The 26,481-nt window shown below is 31.1% G+C and overlaps 1 protein-coding gene and 1 long non-coding RNA gene across 8 annotated transcripts; both read right to left on the reverse strand.

Moving 5' to 3' along the window:
• Positions 1–650: 650 nt before the first annotated feature.
• On the reverse strand, positions 651–2,626 carry LOC132612198 (MYB-like transcription factor 4). Its single transcript, XM_060326518.1, has 3 exons — positions 2,266–2,626; positions 1,367–1,843; positions 651–1,035 (listed from the first exon to the last, which is right to left on the reverse strand). The coding sequence occupies exons 1-3, from the start codon at positions 2,588–2,590 to the stop codon at positions 791–793; spliced, it is 1,047 nt and encodes a 348-aa protein (XP_060182501.1). The 5' UTR covers positions 2,591–2,626; the 3' UTR covers positions 651–790.
• A 15,367-nt stretch (positions 2,627–17,993) lies between these two features.
• On the reverse strand, positions 17,994–26,174 carry LOC132609590 (uncharacterized). 7 transcript variants are annotated; one of them, XR_009570888.1, is made up of 5 exons: positions 25,906–26,174; positions 23,672–23,761; positions 23,324–23,595; positions 23,120–23,241; positions 17,994–23,033 (listed from the first exon to the last, which is right to left on the reverse strand). It is a non-coding gene; the product is annotated as an uncharacterized LOC132609590 (long non-coding RNA). The 7 variants fall into 7 exon arrangements; XR_009570887.1 differs by having other exon boundaries at positions 17,994–22,162; positions 22,890–23,033; positions 23,120–23,595; XR_009570889.1 differs by having other exon boundaries at positions 17,994–22,193; positions 22,890–23,033; positions 23,120–23,595.
• Between the last annotated feature and the right edge of the window lie 307 nt (positions 26,175–26,481).

A 26,481-nucleotide genomic window follows, 5' to 3' on the forward strand; every position in this document is an offset into this window, starting at 1 on the left:
CGTCTTTAATTCGTAGTATCGATTCCGCATTATTTTTGTGTTTTATTCAAGGGATCCGATTCTTATCAATTTGTCCCAAAGCGGATAACATCACACCATATTAAGAGTATCTTTGTGTTATTTTAGCCCAATAACATTGTGATCAATACACTATTACTGAGCGTATTTTCAGATGAAAAGATGAGATGGTGAGCATCATGAAGTCATTTTACCTATTGTAGCAGTAATCTACCTTGTTTTCAAAATAATAAATCTTACTTTTTATGAAGAGTTACTATAAATATCTTTTGAGTAACTAGATATGTACTCCGTCCATTCACTTTTACTTGTCCTGTATTAAAAATAAATTTTCACTTTTACTTGTTTTGTATTACAAATAAATTTTCACTTTTACTTGTCCACTTTGACATTTAAAGAGAAAAATATTTTTTTTTCTATTTTATCTTTAGCATTAATTACTCATTCCAAATCATTTTTTCAAGTCAAACAAAACTATACACCAATTAATATGGATATCATGGTAAATTATGCACTTTATTTATTATTTCTTAAGGGGTGTGCAAAATTCATATTAGTGGACAAGTAAAAGTGAACGGAGGGAGTAAAATTTTATTTACATTATCTATGTATATCTGTTACGCCTTAGTATAATCATAATACAAGTAAAAGGACCATATAGGTGACACCAAATGCCTAGACAAATTTATTTATTGGATAAATAAATATACATGTCTCATTGGCTTCTCAAAGGCCATCTGGACTAAAGCAGACAAAAGAATCTACATGATCTTTATTTAATATGATATGAATTTTCGGAAACAAGCTGAAAATACTCTTGATAAATCTCGTTCAACATCATCTGGCTTTCAGTATTGAACTCTGTGCATTGATTAAGTGAAAGAAGGCAATTATCATCCAGGAGTAATTCATCTATCACCTGAAATTTCTCATAAATTCCAATGTTGTCATTTTCTTCAAGATTTACTTCACTAGTAGAGGCTGCACTGCTTGTTACATCTTGACTACTAGAAGAACCTGAAAAAGAACCATGTGGTCAGCAAGGAGTGCCATCCGACAACACTTCGTAAAATAAATTCCTTATTTAATGTGTAAATAATATATATTTTTTTAAATTATATATATGTATCTGGTAAGGATCTTTACCAACATTCAATATAATGGCCAGTAAAGCCTTTAGCGTTTTAGGTTACACCGTCCAATAACTAGTTACCAATGAAGATTTTTGCGACAATAAATTGTCGTTTGAGAGCATATGTGGTGTTGTTAAAAGCCTCTTTTTTATTTTTTTGTCACAGTTACACAATTACCTTAAAACTAATACATTTTGAGACCCAATTCCACTTACTTGTAAAATTGTGATTATTAGCTGCCACTGCTTGCACAGAATCCTGCGTATGCCACTGCTCTTCTGTCTTCTTAGCTATTTGTTCTCTCTCTTCAATGTTACTACCATTTTCTGTAATTTTTCCCTTCTTCTTCTTCCTCCTCTTCTTCTTTTCATCGTCATTTTTATTGTAAGTTTGGGAAGAGGCATTTGCTTTCTCCTTAGTTCTTCTTCTACTGTGGCTTGCAAGAGATTGTCTTCTTGGCTCATTTCCTTGAGCTTTGAGTTTCTTGAGAAGATGTGTGTTCCAATAATTCTTGATGTCATTGTCTGTTCTACCAGGTATTCTTCCAGCAATAAGGGACCACCGACTACCCAAAAGAGTATAAAGTCGAACAATAAGATCTTCTTCTTCAGGTGTAAAGCTACCTCTCTTGAGCCCTGGCTTAAGATAGTTCACCCATCTTAATCTGCAACTCTTTCCACATCTGAGTAGCCCTGAATATGAAAATACGAGTTTAAGTTATGTGCACGCTGAAATGTGTAAGTCTTTTTAGATAAACATGAAGTATCTCACAATAGCAAGTCAGATACTGTAAGTTGAAAAATAAAGTACTAAGTTAATTAATAATCTACTATAACCTGTTAAGTTGCGCTAATTGTGTGAAATCAAATCAAAACTTTTTACAAGAATCAAAAAGTACATAGTACATTTTTTCTTCTCTTTTTCATTCTTATATATGCAAAATGGTAATGGATTCAACCACTTAGCTTGCAGGTTCAGCAGAACTCAGTTTTTTGGGGTCAAATTCCATATGGTGTTTGACGATTCAGAATTCACAATGTCTAAATTTAGATTGGCCACTATATGCAAGTCAAAGAATCAAAGAGTCAAAAAAAAAAAAAAAGAGATACTTTACCAGCTTTCTTAGGAAGAGATCTCCATCCAGTGCCTTCTCCATGTTCCTTGACATATTCAGTAAGAATCATATCCTCGTTTGTAGTCCATGCACCTTTCTTCAAACCTTCTTTAGAACAACATGGTTTTCTTCCCATTGATTTTCCGAGACAATGATGAAGATATATTTGGTGTTTATGATAAAGCATAAGCAAGGGACAACTTTTAAATAATACAAGCTCCTTTTGAAGAGTGTATGTGAATATATAGTTGTATATGTATTTAAGTACAATGAAGAAGCTGAACTTAGATCTAGAAGTGATTAAACAATTTCTCACATGGATCATATGTATAATATTTTACACAAATGAAGAAGCTGACCTAGTCATGTTATTAAACTACTACTATTTCCCTCGTTGGCCTGTTTCACTTTCATTGTTACACTACAACAAATCTCACTATTTGTGACGAATTGTTTTGTCACTTAAAAGTCATATTTCGTCACAAAAAAATCTTTCGTGACAAAAAGAAAATCGTCAACCTTTCGTCCTTAAAAGTGGGTCGCTAAAAGTATACAAAGACGACTTAGTGTTTCGTCGTTGAATAAGTTATATTAACTACAAAATAAAATTTCGTCCCCAAATGCGTAGTATTTATGACAAACCTATTTGTCATGAATAGCGTAAAAGTTTTGTAGCTAAAAACACTGTAACGTCGCTAAAAAGGTGGTTATTACCGACAAATCTAATTTGTCACTAACTATAATTTTAATTAGTGACGATACATATTGTCTTTAAAGCTATGCATAATTTGTAGTTAAAATAATGTGATTACGTCACTAAAAGGTATATGTTTTGTGTACGAAAGGAAATTTTCGTCTCTAAATAATTAAATTAGTGACAGATTTGTTTGTCCAGGAAAGGTAACAATTTCGTAGTTGATTTTTCTTATTTGGACAAAACTAATTCGTCACTATACGTTATCTTAATTAGTGACAATTTCAATTGTCATCAAATATTAAGTTAATTTGTAGTTAATTATAATTAGGTTATTAATATGAAGGTCATTTTGGAATAAATTACTTTTTTCACTGAATTTAATCAATTTGAGACGAATGAGAATGTACAATACAATTTACTTTCTGCAAATAGATACTTTTGTGACCAAAAGGGATTGTCTTAAAATATATAAATCTTCAAGGATAAAATTATTTTATATACTGCGGAGTATTTAAATATGTAAATAAACACATCACAAAAATTCATACAAAACCAACTACTAATAACATCTATAATTATTCTGAGACATCTCGGTCCAAACATTGAGTAAATAAAGTGAAATCCAATTGTAAAAAGTCTAATTGAAATACATGAATAATGGTAAATTGAAAAAGACACAACGTGTTGCTTCCTCATGTGCTACTGCAGCCTCGGTAATATAAAAACTTATGAAGCACTTTTGCACCTTCATGTTCCTTTCTTTTTTTTGGTAGATATACCTTCATGTACCTGTGTGAAAAGAAAATTATACTAATAACTTTATATATACTTATCATGATTTTAGCAAAATATATCTTCAAACTATAATCATAAAACTAACTTTAATTAGTGAAGCAAATAATAAAAACGAGTAAAATAACATCTCTACGAAATCGGTAACAATTCAATTATCAAGATCTACGCTGTATTATTAAAAATTTACCTCCTTATTAAAAGAACAATTGGCAAATCCTGTGCAATAATTGCTCCTTGTACGTGAACAAATACTCAACTCCTACAAAGAGAATATTAAAGTGACAAGAGAGAGGATTTTTTTTTAAAGGAGAGCGGAGTTGATTTACCTGGAAATTGACCATCAGTTGGAGAAATAGAAATGAATTGATAGAAAAAGAAGAAATCAAAGAGCAGAAAATTAATTTACCGTGTGTTGCACTTGGGTGGCGTTTGTTCTGAAAATAAAATTAAAAAGGAATTTTAACAACTTTTTCTTCAACAAAACCTTGTTAGAAAAAAATGTTTTTGAATTTTATGTAGTTCAAGATTTGTAACAGTGACCTTTGTTCTATGGTCAACCTCAATAAGAACATAAAACCCGCACTTCCTAGGACACGATGAAGATGGTTAACACGTTGGGAATTCTTCTTTCTTGGGAGGTTATGTATTTGCATTAGAGTTGAATACTTCATGTTTATCTTAGTGGGTAGTTATTAGTGGTTTACAGGGAGGGAATGGGTGACACTAGGAATTTTACATGAAAATATTGGAGGGAAGGTAACATTATTGAAAGTTAACTTTTGTTATTTTATCTTCCCTCCAATATTTTAATGTAACATTCTCATACTCGTGACTTCTTCACTTAAACGACTTCTCATTAAATATTAAAATTATATTCCTATCTTTGATTTTGTATTATGAATGATTTCAACACTTTTTACTGCACAAATTTTATTTGGACAAGATGTGAAACACTTTGAAAACAATTTTGTATATGATCGATATTATGTATGCATATGAGCAGGCTTAATTTTAGGATAAATGTACATATTAACTGTAAGCACCCACAAATTTTTATATTTAAAATAGACTAGTTACGAGTTTAATAATGCAATTAAAATTCCAGGTGTGTGTGACCCATATATTTACAAAAATGATTGGAATATGGTAGCATGAATATGGGGTAAGTTTAAGGCATCGGGTATTGGTAGCGTCCCTCCAAATCTGGAGCGCAGCATTAATACTGAAGAGTCCCAAATAAATGAAATAAGAAATGATTAGGATAAATTGTTCACGGTGTAATTATTATCAATACAGTGATAGAATCATGGTAAATTATTTAAAAAATAATAATGCAAAATTATGTGATAGTGCTACGACAAATAAATTATCTTAAAACTTTTCATCTAATGAATAATATTATCTATAGTTATGGATTAGTGATAGATTTAGTATCCCAATTTTAATAAAACTGGTAATTAGATATGTGCAGTGCGTCTATCATTACAAAAATTGTATGGAATAATTGTTTGAGTTATGAAGTAGAAATTAAAACATATAAAAATATATGACGTAAAACATTTTTCAAAATATTTTATTGAACATAAATTAATTATGCATATATGTGTTGATATCCAATTTTGACTCTCCACATTTAAGTTAACTTATTAATTAAGTAGGCGTTTGGCTATAGAAACTAAATATTTCTCGAAACTTTTGAAGTTGGAGTTGCATTTGGTTGTTAAAATGTAATGAAAGTGAAAAAATTGAAAATAAGGTTTTAGGTGTTGTCCAAATACACATTCAAGTTGTATTTGAAATTTTTATGGCCAAACGGTGATGTTCAAATAAAGTGGAAAAAAATTTCGGAAAAAGTGAATAATTCCCATGGCCAAACAGGCACTAAGCTTCATGAATTTTAAACATAGTAGAAATATCTATTTATTATTATTTATAAAATTCAAATATATTTTTCATATTATTTTGGTGCTATTTTTCCATTTCATTTGATAAAATACGTTAATATATATTATATATATATTTTATATAATTTAAGTATTAATTTTGTTTATGTAAATTAATTACATATTATTTCCTAAAGTACAAAATGTATTTGATGTTTTGAAAATTATAAATCATTTCAAAATAAAGAATTATCTAGTTATACACACATTTAAAATTACTAACTTATAACTATTTACGGCTTATTACTGTATATTTAGTCTATTTACGGTATTTATTTTTATATTTTTTCAATCGAAGAAGTTTGATTAATTTACATAATTTAGTCTCAATTTTACTTAAAATTGGTCAATTTTCAAAGTTATATTTGAATTTGGTTTAATTGTGCAAGAAATTGATTTAATTTCAAACAAATTGACTATTCTGCCACCTAATGGCTATGGTTGAAATAATTTTGACTACAAGTTAAATAGATTTTGATTACAATTGCAAGGTTCAAATAAATTAAATCGAAATGATTGACATAAATTATTCCTCACAGTTATTCTTATTGATACAATGAAAGAATCATGGCCAAATAATTTGAAAAATAATAATAATGCAAAATTATGTGAGAGAGCTTCGAAAAAAAAAAAAACTATCGTAAAAACTTTTCATATATTAATTGTATACTATAATGGATTAGCGATGGATTTACTATCTCAATTTTAAAATGACTGGTCATTAGAGATGTGCAGTGCGCCAATCATTACAAAAATTGTATGAATATATATATTAGCTCTCCACATTTTAAGTTAATTCATCAAGCTCCATAAATTTTAAGCATAGTAAAAATATCTATTTATTATTATTATAAAAGTCAAAAAAAATATTGTCACATTATTTTAGTGCTATTTTCCCATTTCATTTGGAAAAATACCTTAATATATTATGTATATATTTTAAGTATTAATTTTGTTATGTAAATTAATTAAATATTATTTCCTAAAGTACAAAATGTATTTGATGTTGTGAAAATTACAAATCATTTCAAAATAAGGAATTGTCTAATTGCACCCATATTTATAATTACTAACTTATAACTATTTATAGCTTATTACTGTATATTTAATCTATTTATGGTATTTATTTTTATCTTTGTTTAGTCCAAGAAATTTGATTAATTAATTTGATACATAATTCAATCTCAATTTTACTCAATTTGGTCAATTTCTAAAATTATATTTGAATTTGTTGTGCATGAAATTGATTTAACTTACAATAAATTGACTATTCTGGCAACTAACGGCTATGATTGGAATAATTTTGGCTACGAGTTAAACAAAATTTGCTACAATTGCAAGGTTCAAATAAATGTAACCAAAATGATTGAGATAAATTGTTTCTCGCAGTAATTCTTACCAATATACGTAATCATTGCCAAATTATTTGAAAAAATAATAATAATGCAAAATAATGTGGTAGAGCTAACACAAATAAAAATTATCGTAAAACGTTTCATATAATATATATTTTATCTATTGTAATGGAATGGATTAGCGATAGATTTACTATCACGTTTTTAATATAACTGGGCATTAGAGTTGTGGAGTGCGCTGATCATTACAAAAATTGTACAGTATATATATATATATATATATATAATTAAAAATTTCAAAATATACGAAAAGAATCATTAGACTGATTTTTTCAGATATGAATTAGAAATTAGAACATATAAAACATCTATATAACGTAATAAAAGTTCAAAATATTTGTATTGAACGTAAATTAATTATCCATATATGTGTTGACATCTAATTTTGACGCTCCACATCTTAAGTTAATTTATTAAGTTTCCTGAATTTCAAACGGAGTAGAAATATCTATTTATTATTAGTATTATAAAAGTCCAAAATTTTTTTTTCATATTTTTTTGTACTATTTTACCATTTCGTTGAGAAAAATACCCAAATATATATTATGTATATACTTTATATAATTTAACTATTAATTTTATTTATGTAAATTAGTTATATGTTATTTCCTAAAGTACAAAATGTATTTGATGCTTTAGAAATTACAAATCAGTTCAAAAAAGAATTGTCTAATTACATACATATTTAAAATTACTATTCCCTCTATCACCATTTATGTGATACATTGTTCTTTTTAGTCTATCCTAAAAGAATGATACAATTATATATTTAGAAATAATTTAACTTAAATTTTTCCTTTCACCCTTAATGAAATGATTTACAGGCACACAATTATCTATGACTTGTTTTAGACCACAAGTTTCAAAATATTTTTTTCTTAAACTCCGTGTCTAGTCAAATTATATCACATAAATTAGGACGGAGGGATTAACTTATAACTATTTACAGCTTATTACTATATATTTAATCTATTTATTGTATTTATTTTATCTTTGTTTGTCCAAAAAGTTTAATTATTAATTTGATAAATACTTCAATCTCAATTTTACTCCAATTTGGTCGCTTTTCAAAATTATGTTTGAATACGGTTTAATTGTGCAAGAAATTGATTTTAATTTAAAACAAATTGACTATTCTGGCAACTAATTGCTATGATTGAAATAATTTTGGGTTGCGAGTTAAATAGAATTTGGCTACAATTGCAAGGTTCAAAATTCGGCCTAATTATCCAACATTTGGCAATCTAGACCCTATTCAATGGACCAATCCGCTTGTGTGTTGCATGTTTATTGCAGATAAAACTCTATTTTTTATTTTATCAAATCAATGATATGTCTATCATTGATGATCATTTAGTTTATAACTACGAATATTTTTCGTAGCCAATAATTGCACTATTTAACTACAAAATTTAAGTCGTAACTGTTTGAAAATTGTATTTTCAGTGACAAAATTTAGTTGTGACTAAATTATAGGTTAAATAGTGACAATAATGTAATCGTCACTAACTGTTTCAACTATTAGTTACAAACTGAAGGTCACAATTAAATACAAAATTTTGTGGCTAAAGTTTACAATGATTAACTACAAATACTATTTCGTCGCTATTGTATCACTATATTTTTTGTGACGAAAGTTTTTGGTGTTCAAAATTTAACTAATTTTAGGACAAAAAATGATTTGTCACAAATTGGGTACATCATTAATGACAAAATAACGTGTCACTAATAACTTTAAATTCGTGGCCAAAAGTAATTAATAAATGGCGCTAACTCATTTTTTGGTGAGAAATTTTAGGGGACAAAACTTTGCTACGATTTTTTGTATTTCGTCACTAAAAGTATGTGCCTTATGTATTTAAAGACGAAATATAATTTTCGTCACGAAAAATGGACAATTAGTGATGACTTTCGTACCATAGCTAGTAATTTCGTAGCTAAAAATCACATTTCTTGTAGTGTTAGTTTTGTCTGTATGCATGGAAACATAAAAGGGAGGCATTAATGTCCAGACTTTATATGTGGATTTTGTTTACTTGTTGACTTCTCGTCGCTATGAATATCTTTCACGTGTTGGCAAAATGAATATACTACCAAATATTAGATGGAAAATAAATAAATAAATAAAGATTTAACTATGAAATTTTCTTGTCTTCATGTGCATTCTTGGAAGTAACAGCTAATAATGAGGTACGATTTTATGCCTCTCCTTTATGTAATCACTTTTTGGATCTTAGGGGTCGTTTGGTAGATAGTCGAAATTATCTTGGGATTATAATTTCGGGACTAATTTATCTCATCTATTGAGATTATGGTATAAAATAATCCCAGTATAAGTGGGTTAAGAAGGTATAAGCTGAGATATCCCAACACTAATTTTTGTACCATGTTTGGTACAAGGTATAAATTTATCTCAGGATAAATTTATACCTTCTACCAAACATGATATAAAAATTAGTGTTGGAATATCTCAGTTTATACCTTCTACCAAACGGCCCCTCAGTGTATACTGTGTATTAGGTAGAAATCAATTCCAAAAATCTGCATTACAAAGCGGGCTTTCACTGAAATAAAAAAGTTGGTGCAGACGTGCAGTGACATGTTAGCCTCATGTTGTGAAATTGGATGGACGGATGGAGTGGCCCCAAATTTTTATAAACTCTCTGTTTTTTTTTTAATTGGAATAATTATATTATTTAGCCCAGTGACGTAACTAGAAATTTTGCGAAGGCTTTACAAATTTTTCTCTCACTTGTGTTAAGGATGTGCAAAAGTAAATATATACTCATAATAGCAAGTAACATCTAACCTATGTACACCACGTAGTTTTTCCGGTGAAGGATGTTCACCGGACCAGCCTTCGCCTAAGGTGGCTCCACCCATGCCTCTGTCCCAAAATAAGTGTCCACTTAGCAAACATATTTGTCCAAAATAAGCATCACCTTAGGAATTCAAGACAAAAATTAGCAAGTGTTTCCAACTATGCCTTTAGCATTAAAAAAGTAGTCCTATGTAATATTGCTCAATTCTCAAAAAACATCTGATAAATGGGGGTAATTTTGTAAAATCTATATTGTATTTATTGATTTTTTAATGAGCTTAACTTTTGCTAAAATGACATTTATTTTGGACAAAGGGAGTATTAACGTTGTAACAAAATATTACTACCCATAGTTATACTTCTAAGGCATTTTAATTACCAAGACTGGCCAAATAAATACTACATACACTATCCGAAATAGGTTTAACAAAAGTGCATTCCTTCTTTGTTCGTAAATAGCTAAGCTAGCTTCGCCAGGGGGAGGTGAAGTTGCAAAATATTAATCACCTCCAATCAGGGTGCTTAGAAATTTTAAAAATAAAAAAAGACGCAAAAGTGCATTTAGTCAGGTTCGATCCAACAACCTATAGGAATTAAACTTATCACTTAACTAGTGCTTCACTGAGACTTGTTTTTTACCATGTGTTTCTTCAGTTAATATTAGATATATTTTAATGATTATATACATAATATACCGAGTTTAATCGGGTGACCATGTGTTCACATGACCCATTTTTAACCATAAATTCGCCCCTGCCTGCAATCATGAATAATATAGTCATATGTCGAGTATTCTTGTTAATTGTCTTTGTTGAATGTCTCTTGATCTCAAGTGGCATGAATTTTAAGTCATATGCGATTTGAAATCCTTATCTTAGTGCTAGAAGTTCTGTTTGAATCGGTGATGCCCCAATATTATTTTTGTAATAACCATGGAATAATATATTATTCAAGGGTCGATGTTCAGTGAAATTGGTAGCTTAAAACTAAACTTTAATAAAGGCAGTCTTAAAATAATTTCATATATAATTTTCTTTAAAACTTGCAAAATTATTAGTTAACTTTTATAATCTATTTCTTCTAATAATTCTTTTTCAATTGACAATGAAGCCAACCCATTAATTTTCATAGTTAAAAGCCAACCTATATAACATTTGGAAAAGGGCCAAATATACCTCTGTATTATGAAAAAAGGTTTAACTATAACACTCGTTAAACTCTGGGTCTAAATATACCCTGCTCTTATACTATTGTATTAAATATACCCCTCATCCGTTAAGGTTGTCCAAAGTAGACATCTAATCCTACATGACGCTGACATTGATGAGGCGGATGCCAAGTGGCATGCCACCTCAGCGCCCCTAACATTGCGGAGGTTGAAAGTTGCAGTTTGCGAGGGTTTTAGCCTCCACTAATTGCTTGAGGAGGCTAAAACTCCCGCAAATTGCAACTTTCAACCTCCGCAAATTACCTTTTTTTTTTTTTTTTTTTTTTTATAGTGAACGAGTTTTACCTATCTCCTCTATTTGTTCTTTCACCACTAAAATTATCATCACCTGCTGTTACTTCTATGCACTCGATGATTGTGGGTCAGTGAGAAATAAAATTATAATATCTCAAAAGCAAATCTTTTTAGACATTGCTGATTTAAATGAGATTTTATTAATTTAGTTTTGGAAGAAAAAAAAAAAGGCAACCGTTAACATTATATATGCTCACTGTAGGGATCTAATAACTCAGTTGGTTGGCTACCTGAATTCTCACCTTATTGGTGAGGATTTAAATCCCCACATTGTAATCCCCTTCCCCATTTTCCCTTCGGAAAAGGGCCAAATATACCCTTGTACTTTTGGAAAAGGGTCAAATATACCATTCGTTATACTTTGGGTCCAAACATACCTCGCCGTTATACTTTAGGGCCAAATATACCCTTCGTTATATTTTGGGTCCAAATATACCCCTCATTTTAACGGAGTGACACGTGTCATCGTTCTATTGGTCTATTTAAATCATCTCCTAATTAATTAAAATTCAACTCATAACTTGATATCTAGTTAGAAGACCCATACCCATACCCCGTATCAATTCTGAGAAATCATAACTGGAAATTATATCAATCTGCTGATCAAAGGGTGAATTCTCAGGTTTAACTGAAATTAATGACAGAAGTGAGTACTTTGACTTATCAACATTCGACACTTTAGTAAATCAATTAATCATGTGATTATTCTCCAAAACACTTGGATTTAGGACCATATTGTCCGATGAATTATTCGATGGAATTAAAATGGAATTAATGGTGGAGGAGTATTTAGGACTTGAATTTTCTTTTGAATAAGATGGGTTTTTGCCATTTCAGTCAATTCTGCTCTTAACCTATGAGCATATTCAACAGGGTTCATCAAATTAGAAGAAAATTTGGGAGAGTGATTTCACTTCTACAACTAAGATCAGTACTATTTGAGAGAGTGAATTGACTAGTTAACATCTCTGAATCATGTTGTTGATGTTCTTCTTAGCTAACCATGGAGGAATCTGAAGGAGGAGGGAGCAAGCTTTTATTTTAATTGGATATCGTGGATATGGGTCTTCTAATTTGATTTTGGGTTATGGGTTTGAATTTTAATTAATTAGAGGATGATTTAAATAGACCAATAAAATTATGACACGTGTCTCTCCGTTAAAATGAGGGGTATAGTTGAACCCAAAGTATAACGAAGGGTATATTTGACTCCAAAGTATAACGGCAAGGGTATGTTTGGACTCAAAGTATAACGAAGGGTATATTTGACTCCAAAGTATAACGGCAAGGGTATGTTTGGACCCAAAGTATAACGAATGATATATTTGACCCTTTTCCGATAGTACAGGGCTATATTTGGCCCTTTTCCGTTTTCCCTTTCCCTACCCCTACGTAATAAAAGAAAATTAATATATATATATATATATATATATATATATATGCTCACTTCTTCTTCTGGAATTTCATTATCATAATCTAATCAATTAGCTGTTAGAATCTTATTATTATTATTATTATTATTATTATTATTATTATTATTATTATTATTATTATTGGGGGTCCTCGATTTGAAACACCCAAAAGATCGTGATCGAAATAGAGAAATACTATTAATTAATTAGCATCCTTTGTTATTAAATGTTCTGATACAAGATTAGTGGAATTCAAGAAGTTTCAGGCAAGGACTTTAACGAAATTAGTATAGTTATTTCTACTTTTTTTTTTTTAATGTTTATCAGTAATTTAATTAAGTACCAAATCATTCTAACCGTGAGATCCTGAACTTTTTCTGATTTTTTTTGGGTATCCTTGATCTGAAACACCAAAGAAAGATCATGATCTAAATAGAGAAACATTTATTGCGCGTCCATCTAATGCATAATATAATGTCAGAACTTTGTAAAAATTAAAAATGTTTAGTGCAATGTTATTTAATATGTTTTCAAGATACTGTTTAATATAATACATATACCATAAATGTTCTAAATAAATGGAGTAAAATGCCCATTCTTGGCGCCTTCCTAACTGCTATCCCGCAATTTTAATTTATTCTGTCTACACTTTCTTTTTCAATTCTAATAAAATATTTGTGAGCAATGGAATAAAACAAATTAAAATTTTGACCACGGTGAAGTACTATTTTTTCCTTCTTTTTTTTTTTCTTATGAAGGGGACATATTTGAAAAGGCTTTTTCTTATTTAGAATGAAAATTTACTACACAAGTTGAAGGATAATGTATTAAGCTATTTCCTATTGTAACAAAGAGCACGAATCCCTTTTTACGACTTTTCTTTGCTGGAAATCTATTTAAAATTTGTTTTCAAACTTGAATGTAACTTTTTAAAAAATACAAAACTAGTTAAACGGAGAGTATTTTAGCAGTGATATTAGCCCATAAAAATATGATCCGCTCAAGCCACTCAAGTTTGGGCGGGTTAAATGACCCGCTCATTTATGAACTAGCCCACTCCAACCCATCTAAAAGTTGGGCTAGTATGTAGCTTAAATTGAACCATGAAAAAACTTGTCCAAATATTTTAAGAATACTTTTTTCTATTAAAGATGTTATACATAGCTTAATAAAGAAAAGATAAAGTTTTATTAGGTAGTTAATAAATTATAAAAAAAAATAAAAAAAAAATAAACTTGGTAAGAGTTGTGTGGATAAAGCTATGACCCATTGCTCATTTCGTTCGAAGTAACATTTACGTGGGTTAATGACTCGTTCATTTATTTACTAAGAGATTTTAATCCGTTCAAATTTAGTTCAAATGCGACTCAGCACGCTCAATTGACGCTTCTAAGTATATTAGAAAGAACAAATTAGTCGGATTACAATCCTTATTAGTGATAAATAATAAATATAGGTGTAAAAAATTGTACAAGAAAATAAAATAAGAAAAATAATTGTAATATCATAACCACGAATAGTGTCTTGAAATGTTCTAAAGCTAATAAACCACCGATGCGTTGCATTTACCGAAGTATTAAGCAATCAATTAATCAAATATCTGTTTTGACCACGTTCATGTGCTACATGCCATAGTTAATTTAGCTCATTTATTTTCTTTTTAGTGTGGAGAGTTTTTTTTATTCAAGTAGACGATATTGACCAGTAAAAAGGAATTTTGAGCAACACTAGAAAACGAATGAAAATGTCGACCACGTGTATGTCATTCTCTTTGTTGGGGATTTTAATACATGCATGGTACATAATATTATATTCATTCAGTTGAAATCTTCCTTTACTTTATTTTCCATTCTATTCTCTTTTTTCATTTATTTAACAAACATAAACTAAAAATGTTTAACTATGTGCACTAACAGAGTATAATTTTCTCATATTATAAGTTTAAAATGACTTATACGTCAATATATATATATATATATATGTAGTAATTAATAAGTTTGATATGATAATTTGAAAACAATATAAACTATTGCTTTTATAATCAAATAAACTATTGCTTTTATAATCAATTAAACTAAACCGATAATATGGAAAAGCATGTATCAGTATTTAAGTTAAATCAAACTACAATGTGAACCCTATACTATTAAGTAATCCAACCTCTTACTGGTCACTTAATATATTCATTAAGTATTTTTAAACTAGTTTAATAATTAACAATCAAATTGAACGAAGCAATTAAATAAGCAAGTACTTTAATTAGCGTGCACTCAGATCTTGTCTTATTCACATGTATAACGCTTAAGACAGTTGTTTAAAAATCTAATCGAGATATGCCAACAAGAAAATATTCCATATCGCTCTTGTTACATACAGTTTGACTTTTTTACACTCAGAAATTATTAATTAAATTTTGAGAAAAGCAAGTTGAATAATGCGTAAACTGGACAATTACACGCAAAAAGATTGTGATCCACGTAGAACGTTAACAATTTAATTAAATTATCAAAGAACATGACCTTTTTTTTGGTTACAAACATGACAAAGTTATGTACATACTGAAATCTCCTTTGAGATTTGATGCTTCGGATTTCTTGCCTTTTATGGGGAATTGGGGGAAGGGATCTATAATATTAATAACTCAACTAAATTATTTATACTTGATGTGCATAATAAATTGATATTGAAATGACATGTGTCTTCTACTATATGTATACATATATTTATCAACTAATTATAATTAAGTAATATATATTTTTATTATTTTATTACTTAACTACGTTTCGGAGGAATAAGGTAAAATTCTTGCGCTTACCGAAAATAAAATTAATTAAGATATATAACAACCAAATAACCAAATTATATATATATATATATATATATATATATATATATATATATATATATATATATATATATATATATATATTAATAATTAATTAAGGAAAAATGACCTAATAATACTACTTAAGACTCTATATTACAAAACATAAGATTGCTTTTCCTTATTTACATAACATAGTAACAAAATTACAAAGTATTCCAGATTTGGGCTTAATGGATACATTTTCTTGCGCGGATTGCGCTTCTTTTGGGGTGGTCTTTAAATTTTGCCCCTCATATTTGTGGTCTTAAAATTTTTCCCTTCATATTTGTGGTCTTTAAGTTTTGCCCTTCGCTTGGAAAGTTGGGCGAATACCTTAGGTTTTGGGTTCGAACCCCCGCTCAGGTATAAAATAAAAAGATAATTTCGCAAGGCAAGGCTGGAGGGCGTGTATGCCGGATCCGGCATACACACCTTAAGGAAAAACTAAAGTTATGCCGAATCCGACATAACTAAAAGTTTGCCCCATAAGGCAGAACTTTTCCTTAAGACATAGTTTAGTATGCCTTATGAGGCATACTTATAGTTAAGGCATAACCAAAAGTATACCCCATAAGGAAAAACTTTTCCTTGAGCCATAGACTTTGCCTTATAAGGCAAACTTTTAGTTATGCCTTAAGGAAAAGTTCCGCCTTATGGGGCATACTTTTAATTAAGATATAACTAAAAGTATGACCCTAAGGTGAAACTTTTCCTTAAGGCATAAACTTTGCCTTATAAGGCGGAACTTATAGTTATGCCGGATCTGACATAACTATAGCTATTCCTTAAGAAGTGTATGTCGGATTTGGCATATACGCGCTCCAAGCCTTGTCTTGCCATTTTTTTTTTATGCTTGAGCTGGGGTTCGAACCCAGAACCTCATGATTTCTGCGCGAAGCTCAGGGTTGCAACGCGAAGGGAAAAAATTAAAGACCAGCAATTTGAGAGGCAACAATTAAAGACCACAAATATGAGGGGCAAAATTTAAAGACCACCCCAAAAGAAGGGCAATCCTGCGCATTGCCCTAAAGGATACTCACGATTTTGGGCTTTTTTTTAAGGAAGATACTCTGATTTTAAATGTGAGGTTAATTTTAGGATAGTTACCCATCAACTTCTTCTTCTTTTTTAAAAGATCTCTCTCTCTCTCTCTCTCTCCACTCTATGACAAACACCATTTACAGACCTAAAATTCATCTTCTCTCCTAGTATAAATTTTCAAACCAATATTACAAAGTATTTTTTATTACTGACAGGTGTATTAATTGTATGTAAAAATTGGTTTATATCATTTTGAGATATGTGTGATCATTGTGTGATTGAAATATGTATAAATTATATAAACTGTAGTTTTCAAAATGTTGAAAACTAATATGTGTGTGAAATGTGTATGGAATCTGCTATTTATCATTTTTTAGATATATGCGGCACAGCGTGTATGAAATACGAATAAATTCAATATGAATTAGTCTTAAAAATTTTAAAAACTGATATGTGTATGAAATGTCTATGGAATCTGATTTGTATCAATCAGAAAACTTATTATGCATATATACTTTCTCATAATCTATACATACTTTGATCAGATTTTATACAATTTATATGTACTTTACCATATTCAAAATATACATACAACTTTTATACACATAAAAATTATAACGAATTAATACAGTTATACATATTGCATACAAAAATTTATACATATCTATTTTCTGGTATATGAACTTTGTATGGAATCTGTATCAATTACAAATTTATTATACATATTTTCTCAAAATTTATACATACTTTGATTAGATTTTATATAATTTATATGTACTTTATCATAATCAAAATACACATACAATTTTTATACATATTTCATATATAAAAATTATAACGAATCTATACAGTTATACATATTGCATACAAAAATTATCCATATATGTTTTCTGGTGTTTGAACATTGTACATAAAAATTATCAATTAGAATGGACTTTTCTAGTAAAAGTTAGAGAAATTAGGGAACAATATCTCTTAATTTTGAATGGGGAGAGAAAAGTGGATGAAATAAGGGAGCAAAAGTTGAAGAAAATCAAGGAACAATATCTCTTAATTTTGAATAAAGAGAGAAAAGTGGATAAAATAAGGAAAGTAATTTCCTTACCTTATTTAATGTGTTTTATTTGCTTCTTTTTAATTGACCTGATTCGTATAGATTTTGTAACAAATCTATTGATACATTTTATAAACTGAAAAGTATCGTCATATTTTGTAAATATACCCTCATACTATTAATAAGCCCTTATAGTCTAGTATCATAGGAGTATAATGTATCAACTCTTCCATGAAAAAAAAAAAAAAAACTCTTCAAGTGGTTTGAAGATGATTCCAAATTTTAAGTAATATTTTTTCTCAGTTCAATCCGAAAAAAGAAAAGAGAAATGTGCCTAAAATATCAAAATCCCGAAAAATAAAATACTGAATTTAAATTTTATTTGGAAAAAGAAACTTTTCTTAACTATCAAAATTAATAGGTCTCTCCCTTATAACTGACCCGAGCTTTGTCCAATTCTATGGTCCCCTGGCTCGACCCTTAGCCCACGGTCATGTTTAGGGGTAAACTAGAAGGAAAAGCCCCGTTCGATGCACAGGCCCAACATGAGTATTTTGGTTATCTAATTTAGGTAAAAGCTTTAGTAAACAGTCTTAAACATGTGAGAACATGTGAGAAACGTTATTACATTATAACTGTGATTGATCTAATGATGGAAACATCAAGGTATTTTATATACCTTTACTCATAAATACAAACTTGAAAGTTAAAACACTAAATATATCTTCCGAAGTAGATGCAAGCCCCATTTTTTTCACTATGTTGTACATGATGTGGTGAAGAACTTTTTTCATATCTGCAGTACATGTGGTGACGAACTTTTTATCATCTGTGCAGTACATGTAAAGAACTTTTGAAGATGAAAATATATGGACTCTCTCTTGTGAAAGACCAACCTGCAAAGTTTCAAAGCAGACTTCAAACACCAAAAGATATAGTTACATGTTTGAGAAACCACGGAAGACAAAGCAAGAGCACAAAAAGGACTCCGTGAACACTAAGACTCAAAACAGATGTTAATGTAACTATGAATAACTTATGTCTGGCAGGCGAACAATCATGTCTTGAAGAATAAAAATGTCACCTTTATAAGGCATCGATGGAAACACCCAAAAAGATCACCGTCACAACTAATAGGATGGAAATACTGAATGATTATCTTCTAGTTTAACTGGGTATTTAATTATTGTAGTTGTAAAGTTCATTAAAGAGAATGTTTTTGTCTTAAGTAGCTCACCAAAGAAGAATTTGTCAAATGAAATATGAAACAGAGTATTTCCAAGTAACTTCTGTGTAATTGTATGATAAACTAATGAAGCTTCAGTGGTAAATGAAATTAATGAATATGAAACTCAAAACTTCGTTTATGTTACAGTGATAGAGCCACAAAAGTGTCTTCATCTGCAACACCTCGTAAAATCTGTACTAAACCATATTCATGACTCAGGAGGTTAAAAAACCAAGAAGGAGAGTGTTGGAATCGAAACTATGTATCAGTTCAGAAAACTCAGCGTTACGCTACAAGGGACGGACCGTAACGTGTGTTACGGACCGTCGTTCATACGGTAACGGGTATGGCTTGAAAAATCACCGTCTCATAACTTGGACCAAAGGACGGTTCCTCGTTACAGACCGTAACAAGTCGCCGTAACCCAACCTCAAAAATCAGACCTCACTGGAAATTTTACACGTGTTACGGTCCAGTGTTACGGACCGTAACAGTGTCGCGACTGAGACAATTAAAAAGACCGAAATTCAATTTTATTTCATAAGTCTCATTCCTCTCAAGCTCTAACACGAAAATTCTCTTCTCTCAACTCCTCCAAGCATCAAGGTAAGCTCCTTAAGACCATCCTAAATGAATTCCATCAATTTCCCACGAATTCTAAGTAGGAATTTCATGTTCTTAACATAGGGTTTTCAAGAAAACCCAATTAAAGGGATTCAAAACTAGGCTTTGAAATTCTTATTCAAAGTTCAGATTTTCATTACGAGTTTGGAGCGTTACCAGGTATGTAAGGTTGCTATTTACGTGCGGGAACATCATTGTTCTTCCCCACGCTTCGTCTTCCATAAAGTATGAAGCTTTATGAAAACTAGGGTTTTTAACCATGTTCATGATAACCCTATAGCTCCATGCCCCATGTTATATTATGTATTAAATTGTTATAAATTCTTCATTGTGTTCTTGATACATCATTATGATTATTGAGAATCTGTCTATAATCCATGAAAACCCGTACTTTGCATTCCATTGGTTCTTACATGCAAGTTTATGAACCATTATGATATTTTCAAGAAAAGCTATATATATTTTATAAGTTCATGCAACAATAATACGAATGATATCCATGTACATGCAAGTTATGATTCATAATGACTAAAACTAAATAGCCACCGTAGGATGAGGATCGCTCCACCCATGCTTAGGACGATCTCTCATAATGACTGGATCCTTTCATAATATTATTAAATCTCATGTCCCTGGCAAGGTATGAGTGTTCTACTGGTAGGGCGCAAGTACCAGACCATGCTGTCAATTATATTTACTGCTCTCCCTACTCACGATATTTTACACATGTTTATATGTATATGTACTCATGCTCATGATCATGTTTTAGTTTCAATTCAGCCCTTATCACGTTATTTCATGTACCATGTTCTTTCATTCAGTTGCTTTACATACCAGTACATTCAATGTGCTGACGTCCCTTTTTATTGCCCGGGGGCCTGCATTTTACTATGCAGGTACAGATTTACAGGATGATGCATCTGCTCAGTAGGACAGCATTCGTATCAACTTATTGGTGAGCCCCATCTCATTTGGGGATTAGTCATTTATCTATGCCTTATTAGTTATGCATTAAAGGTATGCTGGGGCCTTGTCCCAGCAAGTACGTTTCCCAGTTAAGACTCATGATTAGAGGTTTCATAGACTAGTCAGTTTAGTTATGTCAGATATGCAAGGTGTTTAGCCATCTTTGGCTCAACTCATGTTATTTCCGCATTCAGGTTTTAAACAAGTATTTTATGAATGATTATGACTCCATGTGTTTTTCTTAAAAGTCCATCACGCTTACGTTATTTTCCGCTCATGTTATACCTCATGATGATTCAACAAGTCATATGGTTTGCTCGGTCACATGTAGTATGGCATCGAATGTCGTGTTACGCCCAGCCCATGGTTCGTGGCGTGACATCGTCCCACTTATCCATATCAACACTAGATTTTACGTCGCGACAAAGGGGGAAAATCACATAACCAAAAGTTGAAGAAAACAATCATTCCCTCCTAGCCACCACCAAACAAATCACTTTAGGCAACAAATCTAAAACACAATTGGCAGCAAAAGCTCTTGCATTATAAACACAGAAATGCCACCATCTTCTCAATCATAACTTTTCAGATCATGAATCTGGATTTGATTAGTTGAGCTTAGAATAAATAATGTTTATACCCATCAAGTCTATCAACAGATAATTTCTATGCGATGATTTAGCAGCACATCACTCAAGCTATGTACGTCAGCTTCTTAGTTAGCAAGTGACTGTCAAAGCTAGGGAGTCTGTTGGATGCTACTCAAAGTTGTTACAAAAATATAATTATTATTTTTTCTTGTGGAGAAATATTTTATTCTTTCATATAAATAACCAGGTCAGAGCAACCTTCACTTTTTCCTTGTTTGATGAATGTTATACATCCAATCAATATTTTATCTGTTAAAGTTAGTGTAATTAAGTAAGTTCAGCCAACATCTCTGTACAAGTTTTAAATAAAAAAGACTTATAGTAAATGATATTTATACGTTTTCACCACAAAACAGATGCAAAATTCACTTATAACTGAATCTTTTGGAAAGAAGCTATAAGAAAACACTAACCAGATCTAGAGCCAACTCCTTGGCATCTTACACAAAATCAAAATACCTCTTACAGTTATTCTGCCAACATGCAAGTCATGCTGGGTAATATAAATGGCTATCGAGCAGGAAACGAAAGTACGACCAATAGTACGCATCATTTCAAGGCCAAGTGAGTAATACCTGTTTTGCAGTTGATGTAGGATCTAAAACAGTACTCAAAATTGCATGAGATGGAAGATTTTGCTTTCTTATGGGAGTTGGGAATTTGAAAATCCATTAGCTTCTTACTGATGGCACCTAATGACGTTACTGCATGTATAACAACTCACATAGATGCTAGAAGGATACTTTGCTTGAAACTGCCCTTCCACAAATTTCTGTTTTAGTAATTTTTTCGTGTGCATGTCATTTGCTTTGTACTTCAACAACAATCCATTCATGATTGAACTCATCTTTCTTCTTTGAATCCTACTCACCAAATTAAGGTCCCCTGTTATAACTAATTAATATAACAAAATGGTAATCAATAAAAGGACTTGCAACATGAACTGTAACTTAATGTCTTCCAAGATCAAATATGAACGGAATATAAAACACAACTACACATAAACTTGATAAAATCAGCCAATTTCTTTAATTCATAAACACAAAAAAGTCCCCTGCTATAGCATAAATACTCGTTACAAACAGAAGGGTAATCAAAAAATGAAATTTCAAGAAAGTTGCAACTTAAAGATAAAGATTCATACATAAAAGGAAAACACAGCTAAATAAAGATACTCTATATGATCAGCAATAGTTGCATACCTCTATTTTAGTTTGAGAAGATGAAATAAAGTTTAAAGAATTTCTGTTATTTTTGACATTAATAGATCATTGTTTACTACGATGTTTGAACATGAATAAGTTAATGTGCAAAGGAAAGAAGACTTCCACACTTGAAAGCAGATAGCAGACTGTACTTACAGCCAAAGATTTATAATACTTACAAGACATTCCCCAATTCTGTTGTAAAAGGACTCTCTACAAACAAAATAAAAACATTAAACATCAAAATTCAGGCCGAATTAGGAGTAGTTATCTCTAGCGAAATTGACTAAATATGAAGCAAGAAGCAGGTAGATATAGAATACTAAGCAGAAGCCGAGAAAAATAGAGCAGTGAAGAAGGCTGACGGCACAACAGTTTTACATACCTGTGCAGCTCATGAATCTGCATTCCTCCAAGGGCCATAAGGCATAAACCCATTTAAAGAATAACATTTTGCATTACAAAATCATCTGTCACACAGACTGCGCTTGACTGTTCCTTGTGATATAAATTCATGCAGTTCATGGTACTGAAGAAAGGGAGAACTTTAATTCTTTTCTTGTTTATTAAAAAAATTTATTTTTTGAACTTATCGAGCGAAAATCTTGGACATACCTTCCAATATAATATGATGGATAGACTCTTCATGTCCTAAGTTTATCTCTCTAATTCTTGAAGGCTCCTTGGTGCTTGTGGATGATTTAGACTGTCCGATGGAGTCGGAATCCTTATCTTAACTGCCAAAGCATGTAGAGGAAATGATGTTTTCTGGGTCCCAGACCTTCCAACATATTGTTTAGATAGCTCAGCTTCACTTACAGCATTCTGGTTGTGGGTCCTTTTCTGTGAAAGCTGTGAAGTTGGAGCCTTTTAGAGCTCTTTGTATGTTTAGTTGTTGGTTGTTATGGATGGATCGAAGTCTAGACTGGCGTGATTTTTAGGACCTGAGGCGAAGCTGAAATCTTCTTGATTTTCTTAGATACAGGCAATGGTGGTTTTCGAGGAGCGAGAGTATCTTTTACTTGGCTTGTATTAATTGCTTCTGATTCCGAATCTTTTTTTTATCCTTGGCTTGATTTGCTGGACTTGGACTGTATGACCAACTAATGTTAGAAATCTCATGAAGCAATAGTTGGAACAAAAAATATAATGATTGGAAAATCTCACCTTTACAACAAGATCAAGCTTTCTACAGGGCGTAATCATACCACGTACATATTTGAGAATTGTGATTTGCCTCTTCACAGAAGCAGCTATCTGCATCGGAATACCACAAATATCCCATTCATTCTCATCAGTTATAATATAGTGGCAGTGCACTCAAAGACCTACTGAACATTTGTTGAACAATAACTATTGGTAAACCATGTATCAAAACAGTTCGAGCACTTCCTGATATGAAGCTAGAAAGTTAAACTCATCCATATCCATGAATAGTAAAATCAATTATTAATGTCAAGCAAGAAAACACAACAGACATTAGCTGCAAGAAACAATCTTATTTCTATATGAGTAATCATCGTGCTCTTAAGAAATTGTTATATGAGAAAGCTATCATTCATATTATTCCACCATTCATATGGTTGTTTATTGTATTTTATCCCCTCGTCCCTCGAACTACTTGAGAGTAAAAAATAAAATAAACTCATCGAAACAACAATCTGTAGTCGATGCTCCATAAAGGGTTATTTTGTGGACTTCAAACAATATTTTAAATCTAAACTTCCTAATTTGGTCTCAGGGACGATAATTGTTAATTCTTTGTTTTGTGAATTCTATCTCGTTTACGGTCATAGGGAGCAACCTCAAAGACATTTCAAATAAGACCTAAATTTCCCCAAGTGAAAGATCTCATAGGAAAAATAAACCAACTCAAAGAAGGAGTCCCAAACATACAAAGACTTATCAAGTTTCTTTTGTTGGAAAACTACTAATTGAGAAAAGATAATCACACGGAAAAATATCTACTCATTCTAAAAAACTATAAGTTACATCTAATTCTTCTTGTCGACAAAAAAGTTAAAATAGTAGTAATGTTACTGTAGGATTACACATGCAAGCAAATGAAATACCATTGCCAAAGAGCAACAAGATGAAGGTAATTCTAGAAACAATAAACTGGTAATCCCTTCTCGACATCGGGACAAAACATTAAACGGAGTTAGCAAAACCTAATATCTTCGCGACCATGCATGATGAGAAACCTCAACTACAGAGCATGAGATAACTTAAGCTCAACATCACACAAAAAAGATTGGAGTGAATGGCCATTTTCATATAGTTGCCACTTGCCAGCCAAGTCATTTAAGCTTCTTATTTTAGCCTAGTGTCACCCTGTCCATAAACATAATTTATTTGAATCAAATTTTCGGTACTTTTCAAAAGGTTGCACCTATGTATCTAGTTTCAAACATGCACAAGCAAATTAGAGAAAACATTATTGACACCCCTGTAGGAAATCCAACAACAAAAGGATTAAGTAATATTACTTACTAAAAGTACCGAACACTAATATAAATACACAACAAATATTGATTACCAACAAAGAAACTGTACTATTACTAACCAAAGGAAGATTGTAGTAGAAAGTCACTAAAACAAAGAGCTCTGAGGCGGATGCAGTAAGAGGCCAGGGTGTTCACCCGAACACCCTGGACAAAAAATTACAGTGTATATTTAGGGTAAATTTTTTGTGTGCATGTACATATATATTAACTTTTGAACACCCTAAACATATATTACAGTGTATATTTAGGTCCAGTTATTTTTTCGAACACCCTGAGTGAAAATCCTGAATCCGCCACTCACACTTTCAGGGGCGGATGCAGTAAGAGGCCAGGGTGTTCACCCGAACACCCTGGACAAAAAATTACAGTGTATATTTAGGGTAAATTTTCTGTGTTCATGTACATATATTAACTTTTGAACACCCTAAACATATATTACAGTGTATATTTAAGTTCAATTATTTTTCCGAACACCCTGAGTGAAAATCCTGAATCCGCCGCTCACACTTTATTAAATTAACACCGGAGAGAGAAGCTAATGAAATTTGTCATGAAAAAGAGAAATACAAATATGAATCTTGAGTGGCAAGCATTAAAGTTCTGAAACAAAGACCATACTTCAGTTTCATTAGCCTTGCAACATTTGTAAAACGATCAACTCTTGGGACTAATCTCTCAACGAAACACAAGTCTTTCTTTCGCTGGGGAATTTTGTTAAACATGTTGATCGCATCAACTATCTGTAAAAAGTCATCTCATTGGCAAGAAAATAAATGAATTGAGGACCGGTGCATATGGAGTTCTAGTAGGACATAACCACCATTGAATTGGACACATTGAAGAAGAGAGGGTGATGAAAAGACAGAAATAAAAAGGGAAATCAACTTCCTGTACCTCCGAAATACAGCAACACCGAAGGCAAACTCGAACCAAAACATGATAATCTGAATTGAGGAGAAGCTAGAGAAAATGAGCTCATGAAGAATGTATATGCACAATGATTTTAGTTCCAAATTTGCCCAAAATAAACATTAAAATAACATTTTTGCTCCTAATTGTACTTTTCAACTGCCATTTCTAAATATCGGTAAAAAATGAATCTGGTAACTAATTTCTTTATAACCAAAAGTGAATAATTAAAGATCACAGGGGTAAATATTACAAATTGTCATTTTCCACTTCTGTAATTGAAAAATAACATCTTACATGTGAAATCTTTTTATATATATAAAAGGAGGTTAAAGACCCGCTGACGTGACGTAACAAATGATTTTGGTCTTTTAATCCATTTTAACTTCTATTAGTTAATTAGTCAAAAAAAAAAAAAAGGGGACGTGTCCTTTCGGCATATTTTTGTGACGTTTCCATACGCGACCTTTTTAAAACAGTAGCGTCAAAAGTTGTCCTGAGTCTCTCACTTCATTATTACCAACAAAACCCACAGGCTACAGTACCTTTTCCTTGTCGCCT

The sequence above is a fragment of the Lycium barbarum genome, chromosome 9 (genome assembly GCF_019175385.1).
Source record: "Lycium barbarum isolate Lr01 chromosome 9, ASM1917538v2, whole genome shotgun sequence".
Lineage (NCBI taxonomy): Eukaryota > Viridiplantae > Streptophyta > Magnoliopsida > Solanales > Solanaceae > Lycium > Lycium barbarum.

Bases quoted from the DNA above. Each gene is read 5' to 3' on its own strand.
- LOC132612198 (XM_060326518.1), bottom strand. From the start codon at position 2,590: ATGATCCATGTGAGAAATTGTTTAATCACTTCTAGATCTAAGTTCAGC. The intron at 1,844-2,265 runs GTAAAGTATCTC...TTTCATATTCAG, and splicing joins ATCTCTTCCTAAGAAAGCTG to GGCTACTCAGATGTGGAAAG. The intron at 1,036-1,366 runs GTAAGTGGAATT...GTTCTTTTTCAG, and splicing joins TAATAATCACAATTTTACAA to GTTCTTCTAGTAGTCAAGAT.